Here is a 10,275-nt window from a genome sequence, read left to right on the forward strand (position 1 = left end):
ATGGTGGCTTCAAGCAACGACGCTGCATTGGCGAGGAAGCAGTGTCAGCGGGGAATGAAGGAGTCAACAGCAGAGAATGTGGCCCATCGTGAAGGTTGAACTCTTTTAGCTGTTAAAGGATTCAATTGCGCTTGAGTGCACGGTATCTGCTATATAACTAGAGAAAGAGATGTGTAATAGTTCAAAATTAGACAGAGGAGGGGCACAATATATCTAAGTCTGAGTTGAAGGTGTCACACGGCCAAAATGAGAGAGGTCAAGGTTATTTTGATACCTCTTGCCTTAATAACATAAAACATATAAATAAAATATTTCTTTCTTATAAAATAATCCAATTTATTAGGACCCGATTATTTCTGAAATAATTTTTTATATTTTAAATGTTATTTTTAGATTTTTATAATCAACTAAAAAACAGAAAATGAAATTGTCTTTACTTTTGTCTGAATATTAAAAAAAATCTGAAAAAAAAAAGCCAGAAAACGTAAAAGTATTAAAATGTTATAATTTTTTATAAAGAAACTTACTAAAAATATAATTTCCCACGTAACAGTTAACACCCACATTAGATACAGAGTCAAATTGAATGTTTGTTTTTATTTTTATTTTTTAGGCGAGCAGTCAAATAATACTTCTGTTTCTTCTTCAGTGGCAATGCCATGCAAATCCCAAGCGTACAGATCAAATCTTCTGTAATTCCCATTTTTAGAATTTCCAAAACGAAACCGTTCTGAATCCACACACCAATTAGATCATATCTTTGATGGATTTTCCATTCCCATTTAAGAATTCCTTTAGGCATTCCCATGGCTCATCTTCGCGCAAGCATTCCACGAGAATCTCCACCGCCGCCGGCGACGAGGAACTACCCATTCTCATCGATCCCCACCCCCTCGGCATGGCGGCCCCCGGCGATCAGGACGATCGCCGGGACCGAGAGGTCATCGTCATGGTTGACCAAGGCGAGAATATACCGGCCTCCTGGAACAGACAGCACCATCGCCGTCCGCTTTCCGCTTCCAGGGACGTGAAGGTCTCCTTCGTGTCCCGCTCTGCCGATAATGCCTTTGATATCGAGCCCGAAACATCCATGGCCGACGGGGAGGAAAACGACGAGGGTGGCTTCCAACATTTCCAGAACCGTTCCCGGCGGCCGAGCGCCTCTCCGGAAGACGGTGGAGGAGAGGTTTTGAGGTGCACGTCGTTCGACAGCCGGCGGAAGAGCATGCTGAGGACGAAGACGAAGTCCCGGTTGATCGACCCGCCGGAGCCTGAGCCCGACAGTCTCTCCAACCGGACCGGAAAGTCGGGCCAGCTGAGATCCGGCATGTTAGGTAGACCATCGGACGAAGAAGAAGACGACCCATTGTTCGACGAAGACATTCCCGAGGATTTCAAGAAATCCAAGCTCGGCGCACTCGTCATCCTCGAATGGCTCAGCCTCATACTGATCGTCGCCGCTTTGATATGCACGCTCGCTGTCCCGCAGTGGCGAAAATGGCAAATCCGAGGACTCTACTGGTGGAAATGGGAGCTTCTGATTCTTGGTCTTATTTGTGGAAGACTGGTCTCCGATTGGGTGATCAGAATTATGGTTTTCTTCGTGGAGAGAAATTTTCTGCTGAGAAAAAGGCTTCTTTATTTCGTCTACGGATTGAGAAAAGCTGTGCAGAATTGCATTTGGCTGGGCCTGGTCTTGCTCGCCTGGCATTTATTGTTCGACGAGAGATTCGAGGAAGAAACAAACAACCAGTTCGTCAGATTCGTGAACAAGGTTCTGCTTTGTTTCTTGATCGTTACGTTGCTGTGGCTTGTGAAGACGCTCATGGTTAAGGTCCTGGCCTCGTCCTTCCATGTCAGCACCTTCTTCGATCGAATCCAGGAATCGTTGTTCAACCAGTATGTCATCGAAACGCTCTCAGGCCCTCCGTTGGTCGGAATCCCGCACCGCCGCGAGGACGAGGAGCGGTGGGTGTCCGAGCTCCAGAAGTTGCAGAACACCGGCGGCGCGACTCTGCCGCCAGAAATCCTCTCGCCACAGGCAGCATTGCCTTCGTTCAAGAATCGGGGGGTTATCAGGAGCGGAAACGGTCAAGAATTGGAGAATCCGTTGAGCCAGAAGTCGAGAGAATCGCTCAAGAAGCAGGATTCCGGGATAAGCATCGATCATTTGCACAGGCTGAATACGAAGAACATCTCGGCCTGGAACATGAAGAGGTTGATTAGAATCGTCAGGCATGGCGCCCTCTCTACCCTGGAAGAGCAGATTATGGAATCCAACGACGGCGACGAGTCGACCCGGCATATAAGAAGCGAACTGGAGGCTAAAGCTGCCGCAAGGAAGATCTTCCAGAATGTGGCTGGAAGGGGCAGCAAGTATGTTTTCATCATTTTACTCTTTCCTCTTTTAACTATGAGACCCGCAGTCATCATCCTGTGTTTGCAATTGTTGATTTCAAGACACGGCTTTGAAATCGATCTCTATTGTTGTTGTCGTGTTGCTGGAAGGTTCATCTACCTGCAGGATATAATGCGATTCATGCGAGAAGACGAGGCTTTGAAGACCATAACCGTTGTTGTGGGATCAGCGGAGGGCGAAAGAATCAGCAAGGCTGCACTGAAGAACTGGGTGGTAAGTAAAATTTAATCGCAAACCCATAAATTGCTTTCAGCTAGTATTTTTTTGGTGCTCTTATTACAAGACCTAGCTCGTTGATCTTTCAGGTTAACGCTTTCAGGGAGCGGAGAGCTCTAGCCTTGACGCTCAACGACACGAAAACAGCCGTGAACAAACTGCACCACATGGTGAATGTAATTGTCGGCATCGTCATAGCCGTGGTTTGTGTCCTCATACTTGAAGTGGCCACCAGTAAGTTTCTTCTCTTCCTGAGCTCCCAGATTGTTGTTGTGGCATTCATATTTGGAAACACCTTGAAGACGATATTTGAAGCCATCATCTTCTTGTTCGTGATGCACCCATTCGATGTGGGCGATCGCTGCGAGATCAATGGAGTTCAGGTATATATATATATATGTATATATTTGTCTATCGTTAATTCTTAGCTTCAGGATTAATCCACATCATTAATTTCCAAATTCAGAATCTAAGATTTGATATGTATTGCTTTAATTAATTTGCTTGGTTAATTTCAGATGACAGTGGAAGAGATGAACATCTTAACCACCGTGTTTCTGAGATATGACAACCAGAAGATCATTTATCCAAACAGTACTCTCTCCACATTGCCCATCAGCAACTATTATCGCAGTCCAGACATGGGCGATTCCGTCGATTTCTCTGTCCACATTGCAACTCCAGCCGAAAAGATTGCCATTATCAGGCAAAGAATCACAAGGTAATTAAGTTTGCTTTTTTTGCTTAATTTGCTTCATTGACTACGGAGATGTCGTGTTGAGTCTCGTGACATTCTCCAAATAGATCTCCAGTGATATAACATTAACATTCTTCTTGCCTGCTTGCTTTCCTTTCTTTAACGATGATCAGTTACATTGAGAGCAAGAAGGACCACTGGTACCCCTCTCCCACAATCATACTGATGGATATACACGGACTAAACACAGTAAAGGTATCGATATGGCTGAGACACCGAATGAACCACCAAGACGTAGTGGAGAGGTTTCAGAGGCGAGAGCTCGTGATAGAAGAGATGGTTAAGATTTTCAAAGAGCTCGACATCGAGTACAGGCTGCTCCCTCTGGACATCAACGTTCGCAGCATGCCAACCGCTATGGAATCCACTCGGATGCCTTCTAGCTGGACAGCCTCTTACCAGTGAGCAATTAAATTAAAGGAGTGTGTATACGCCAAATTCTTAGAACAACTTTCTTGTAAAGGTTAAATCTACTTGGACATTGGAGGCATGGAATTTTTTTTTCCAAGACATTCCCCATAAGGTCCATTCGTAAACCTTTACTATTTACATCTTATTTTCAAAATCTTCATTTACTTTACCTTTTATTTTCATTATTTACTTTTTTTCAAATTCACTAGATATTATTCTCGATCCAAAATTTAAATTTGACTGAGATTGAAATTCCTAATTTTATCGTAATTAGGACTGCAAATTTGACTATGATTAGAACATCAAATTTGATTTTGATTGGAATTTATCTCATCAAAATATGATTTCTCGTGTATATCTACAAATGATTTTATGTCTATAAATAAGTGTTTAATACTCTGAAATTAGTGTAGCAATATCACTTTTGTTGCAGTAATATCATCTTTGTGATATTTTGGTAGTAGCTATATCACTCTTATTGTACCAATTTAATCATAGTAATATTTTGTTATATCTGCATGTGATTTTTCCCGATTTGAGTTTTTCACGTTAAATTTGATGTTCGTTTATATGGTTGATGGTCAATTTGTTCGTGATTTGTTTTCGATCCAAATTCATAACAATTCTCTTAAGCGATCCTAGAAAGGTTTACAGAGTGGTCTCGCCTTTCAATCGAAACTCTTGTTATTGGTTTAGTTGTCAAGGTGAGATCTTTGTAAGTGCGTTTATTTTAATAAATCAAACTTAATTTAAATCATAACTCATAATAAAAGGTCAAAATCTCAAATCATTCCAAAATATCGAGTTTATGAAAAAAAATTAACTTTTCAAGTGTCCTAACCAAAAAACTTAAGAAATTTTCAATGTAAATTTCTAGATCACTATAGATCGAGACATGAATGTAAAAGTCATCTATTTTTACTAAAATAAAATAACAGGCTTTAAATGAAAATAGAGTTCAGGCAATGGGTTTGCATGTTTAATACATTTGATATTCACCAAAATAAAATCTATATATATTTCTAGTGTATCTCATAAAAACACATATAATATGTACAAATCATTACATATCACAAAAATAACGAAACTTCTCAAAATCTATGTTTCAGGAATTTGTTTCCCTTTCGAGCCACTCGCCTTGCTTAAACGTTTGAATATTCTACGGGATGACCCAAGTTAAAAGATGAATTTTTTAAGTGAGCACCAATAAATAAAGCATTTATATATAATGTGTGTATGAAAGAAAATGCAAGTTTCTATTCCACAATCCTATTGAAATAGTAACAATAATTTATATATGTATTGCACTGATTATAGCAAATCCTCATAATGATAAACAACAATATACTCAGCACAATAACAGCATGGAAACAAAACAGTAGGTAAAGAAATAAAGTATTCTGCAAACCCAGATTTGGGCGAGGCAGGCGACAACCGAAGAATAACATATTGGCAGGTACACATCCAAAATAGGAAAACCAGCAGGAAGCAAAAGGAAAATGATGACCGAGGCACGTCGAAAAGCGTTGTTCTGAAGATAGAAATGCCCTGCTCCAGTCACACGCAAGCTCTGGCAACTGTCTCAGCATGATCCAATGGTCGGCTCTGACGAGTCGACAACCACGAATAGTCAAATCTGTCAAAACTCCCAAAGACACTTGCTCTCTGTGACTGATAGAAACTCGGGAAAACAAATATGCGAAGGAACTCTGAAGCAGGTGATCCAACAATAAAGCTCAACTAATCTTATATAGTTGAGTTGAAGGCACCGAACAGACGTTTCATTCAAGACAACATTGATTGCCAGCATAGATCTTTGATGCTTGAAGCAACTGAAGTGACGGGAAATCACACAAAAGCCTGCTTAAAATCCTACATGTGCTCAAAAAACAAAATGTCGTTGGAAAATTTTGAAGGGAAGAAAAGAAAAGAAAATAAAAATAAAATAATTATTATTTAAATTTTCATTATATAAAAATATATATATCACTAACTTGCCTGCTCAGACGAACTACGATGCCCGCATGGGGACCAAGGGGATCACCCACTCGCAAAATTTGGGTGCCACGTGGGGCCCAACCCCAAGTGTAAGGAAGGGATATAAACACCCGCTCCCTTCCATTTGCACAACTGATGTGGGACACAAATGCGCACACACACACTTACACTCACACACAGACACACAACAATCCCCCACGTGAGTATAAGTGTGCTAAAACAAATAAACTGATATGACAGCGCCATGGAGAGAAAACAGACAAGTTATACATTAGGTAAGGTGTCTTTTGGATTTGAACATTTCTTAGTGAATATCCATCGAACTTACGGAAGAAGTAGTGAAGCCAGCTTTTAAACTATCCTTCTTGTGGTAAATTAAAAAAATGGATATCACAAACAACTTGTCTTATACCATTGAGTTATATACGATTATGTCTATTTTTGTCCTAGACAACATCCTGAATTCATGAGAGTTCTAGAGAACCCAATCCCTTTGAACAATTCTCATAGAAGTGACCCATTTCTACTCTCACATAGGTTATCATTGATTAAGAATACTTTGTCACTACTCCTCTCGTAACAAGATATCAATATTACATGTATCATCAACAGATCACACACTTTTTTTTTTTACCGCGAACTGGGGAAGAAACTATAAGTTCCTTAGTGTGTAAACTATGAATTATTCTAACCAATTTGCCTATTTAATCTAGATCTTGGGATCTCCAATTAACTAGGTTAGGTTACCATCAAAAAATTCATTTCACAAGCTTTAACCCCATTCCCTTAGACGTATAGGCGGCTTGCTTTCTTATCACTCCTTTGGTCAAAGGATCGACCAAATTTTCCTTAGACTTCACATAGTCAATGGAAATTATTCCATTGGTAAGCAATTGCCTTATTGTATTGTGCATGCACCTTATATGTCTTAACTTCCCATTGTAAACACTATTTTTAATTCACATCGAAGCACTTTAAGTTGTCACAATAGATACATATGGCATTTACAGGCTTTGGCCACAATTGAATGTCTTTAAGGAAATTTCGAAACCATTTTGCTTCTTCACCTATTTTATCCAAAGCAATAAATTATGACTACATAGTAGACCATGCGATACACGTCTGTTTTGAAGACTTCCACGACATAGTAGCACCACCTAAGATAAACACATGCCCACTAGTTGTTACAATAATATCATCTTTGTGATATTTTGGTAGTACCTATATCACTCTTATTATATATACCAATTTAATCATAATAATATTTTGTTATGTTTATCCATGATTTTTCCGGATTTGGTTTTTCACATTAAATTTTATATTCGTTTGTATGGTTGATGATTTGTTTGTGATTTGTATTTGATCCAAATTCGTAACAATTCTCTTAAGCGATCTTAGGAAGGTTTGCAAAGTGGTCTCACCTCTCTATTGAAACTCTTGTTATTGGTTTAGTTGTCAAGGTAAGATCTTTGTAAGTATGCTTATTTTAACGGATCAAACCTAATTTAAATCATAACTCATACTAAGAAGTCAAAATCTTGAATCATTCCAAAATATCGAGTTTAAAAATAAAAATAAAAAGACTTTTCAAGTGTCCTAACAAAAATCTTTTGAAATCCTCAATGTAAATTTCTAAATCACTACAAGCCAAGACATGAATGAAAAAGTCATCTATTTCTACCAAAATAAAATAACAGGCTTCAAATGAAAATAGAGTTCAGACAATCACTACAAAAATTTTGAGTTTTAGCAATAGAATTCTGTCGCTAAATCCCAAAAAATTGTCGCTAAATCAATTTAGCGACGAATTAACGACATAACATATCCTTCACCAAAGTGCTCATCAGTAAATTTTTCTAGTGATAGATCAGTCGCCAATTTAGCGACGAAAATTTCTTTGCTATTTCGCCTCTAATTCAATCGTCTAATATCATAACCAAACAAATCAATGACGGAATATTCCATCGCTAATAATATAATTTTTTAAAAATTTAGCAACAAAAAATTTCATTGCTAAAACATATTAAAAATTTAAAAATATATATATACAAAATTAAAAAATTATTTTAGTGGCAAAAATTTTCATCGCTAAATTTAAAAAAATTACATTTAGCGACGGACATTTCCATCGCTAAAACATATTAAAATAATTAAAAATATATATATACAAAATTAAAAAAATTATTTTAGCAACGAAAATTTCTGTCACTAAATTTAAAAAAATTACATTTAGCGATTGACATTTCCATCATTATATTTAGCGATGGAAATTAAAACATATTAAAAAGAATATTTTCGCGACGAAAAATTTTCGTCACTATGTTATTAAAAAATTAAATTTTTATCGACAGAATGGCATCACTAATTTTATCTCCAAAATAAATACATTTTTATTTTTTAAAATATAATTAATTATTAAATTAACCTAATTAATTTGAAATAATTTTAATTCTAATATAAATTAAAACGAGAATTATATAGAAATTATAAAATTTATATTTATCAAATGAAAATTAATATTCAACTAAAATATTAATAATATTTGAAATATCGTATTGACTGTTAGATAAAAATAGTTACGAAAGTTAATTGTTTGGATCGTTACTAGCATTAGGTGACTCAAAGTGGTGAGTCGACTATGGATGAGAAGAAAAAAAAAAAAGAAACATGGCACGAGTGGATGCAGCAAGTTGTTCAATTAGAGCTCGCATCTAAGACATATGTCGTCAAACATTGTTCAGCTTCTGAGCCTACAAGTTTATCTCCTCCATCATTTCTTGTATGACAAGATTTTCATTGAGGGCAAATGAGACAGTGGATGAGTTGCCGACGTTGAAGAACTTCGATTGAGATAAAGATCTTGTACCGTAAATCCTTTTCTTCTTATTTTTTTTGCTGCCTAACTAGAGGAATATCTTGTTGCAATCTGGCTCGCAAGGCTCCTCGAACTCCTCATCCAGTTGAGTCACTTGCTCCAGTGACTATCCGTACGTTTCCTACGACAATTTAACGAAAAAAATAAAATAAGTTAATTACGAATATTATAATTTATGTTAATTATAAAAATGATATTGTTTATAATTAAAAAAGACTTACAGTGACGCTCGCAAAATGTCCGTCGACATACGTCCTCTTTCCTCCTTCAGCTTTTTTTGAATGAGTTCATTCGAAAAGTTCAATCAGCGTGGGCTCCCTCCCAAACTTCTCTCTAAAAAAAAATGTCATATATAATTAATAACTTTAATAATAAATAATTACAAATATTAACAAATTAAATAAACTAAATTTCTCACCATTCGTCTATTCTGCTCCGCTGAGGATATGGAGCCCGTGTGGCCGGAAAGATCGATGCTAGGGCCACCCATCTCACTCAAGCGGTTCAGCAATGCTTGTGCAAACCGTTTCTTGAAGGTTTCATCTTATTCTCATTTCTGCATCCAACGGTCCTAGACATCATTTGGCACAAAAGCCAATTTTTCATTTGCATGCCACATATGAATGTTGTTGATGTATTACTTAGCTACTTTTTGTGCCCACTCTCTCCTCACTAATGCATCAATCGCAGGATCCCACTGACAAGTTTTCTATAAGGAAAAATAAGATTAAATAGCTGAAACATCTCTACATTGATAATTAACAAAAATATATATATATTATTAATTTAAATTTAATACTAGAAATTCATTCCAGTACAAGCCATTCGTCTCTGAATGCACTTTTTTCCAAACATGGCCCTCCTTATAAAGACATTTCTTGAAGATCGTCGATATAATATGGGAGATGTTAACTGTACGACAAAAATGCTCATGTATACAAATAATAATAATTAGTATAAAAAAATAGCATATGTCATAATGTAAAAAAAAAATAGAAAAAACAAAGTTACCCATCGCCATCTAACTCTATAACATGTCGAGATTCAGACATAGAAAAACCGCCAACCGAGTGGGATGATGGAGCTACCGGTGACTTTGCAGCATGGCCAGTGCCGAAGCAGCTATAGGGGCAGCAACTGTAGATGTTATGGGAGAGGAGGAGGCCAATGAAACATCCTCCAAAATATCCATTGGTAGAGATGTTGCTGCAGGAGATCATACAATATGCGATGTTGCGGTAAATGAGGTGGAAGTAGCAGTGGACCCAGAAGTGCTAGGTTTAAAACCACTGTGTCCTACACGATAACGTCATCTAGCTCCCTTCATACCTAGAATGAAATAAATCAATTAGAGAAATTAATATCATTAATAATTAAACATAGATATATAAATCATTGAATTTACCTCTAATCATTATCATATAAGTCTACATATATGTCATTTGAGTCTGAGTCATCATCAGAATCTGATTAAAGAACTTGTTCATCCTATGATTCAGAGTCATATTCAGAGTCTGATCACAGGACTTGCTCATCATAAAATTTTGACTTATCTTTAGAATTGAATCTCATAACTTGCTCATCATTCAACTCTGGGGT

The 10,275-nt window shown here is 37.1% G+C and overlaps 1 protein-coding gene across 1 annotated transcript; it reads left to right on the plus strand.

Annotated features, from left to right (window-relative positions):
- On the plus strand, positions 1–3,797 carry LOC127802221 (mechanosensitive ion channel protein 6-like). The gene is made up of 7 exons (XM_052337932.1): positions 1–94; positions 614–692; positions 799–2,376; positions 2,509–2,632; positions 2,725–3,018; positions 3,154–3,356; positions 3,506–3,797. Exons 1-7 carry the CDS (start codon positions 1–3, stop codon positions 3,795–3,797), a joined length of 2,664 nt encoding a protein of 887 aa, XP_052193892.1.
- Positions 3,798–10,275: the final 6,478 nt, after the last annotated feature.

The sequence above is a fragment of the Diospyros lotus genome, chromosome 5 (assembly GCF_014633365.1).
Source record: "Diospyros lotus cultivar Yz01 chromosome 5, ASM1463336v1, whole genome shotgun sequence".
NCBI classification, from domain to species: domain Eukaryota; kingdom Viridiplantae; phylum Streptophyta; class Magnoliopsida; order Ericales; family Ebenaceae; genus Diospyros; species Diospyros lotus.

What these genes read in the sequence shown, in the direction of transcription:
- LOC127802221 (XM_052337932.1), top strand. Translation starts at nt 1, where the DNA reads ATGGTGGCTTCAAGCAACGACGCTGCATTGGCGAGGAAGCAGTGTCAG. An exon ending in GCGAGATCAATGGAGTTCAG is followed by an intron (nt 3,019 to 3,153) that starts GTATATATATAT and finishes GGTTAATTTCAG; the next exon opens with ATGACAGTGGAAGAGATGAA. An exon ending in ATCAGGCAAAGAATCACAAG is followed by an intron (nt 3,357 to 3,505) that starts GTAATTAAGTTT and finishes AACGATGATCAG; the next exon opens with TTACATTGAGAGCAAGAAGG.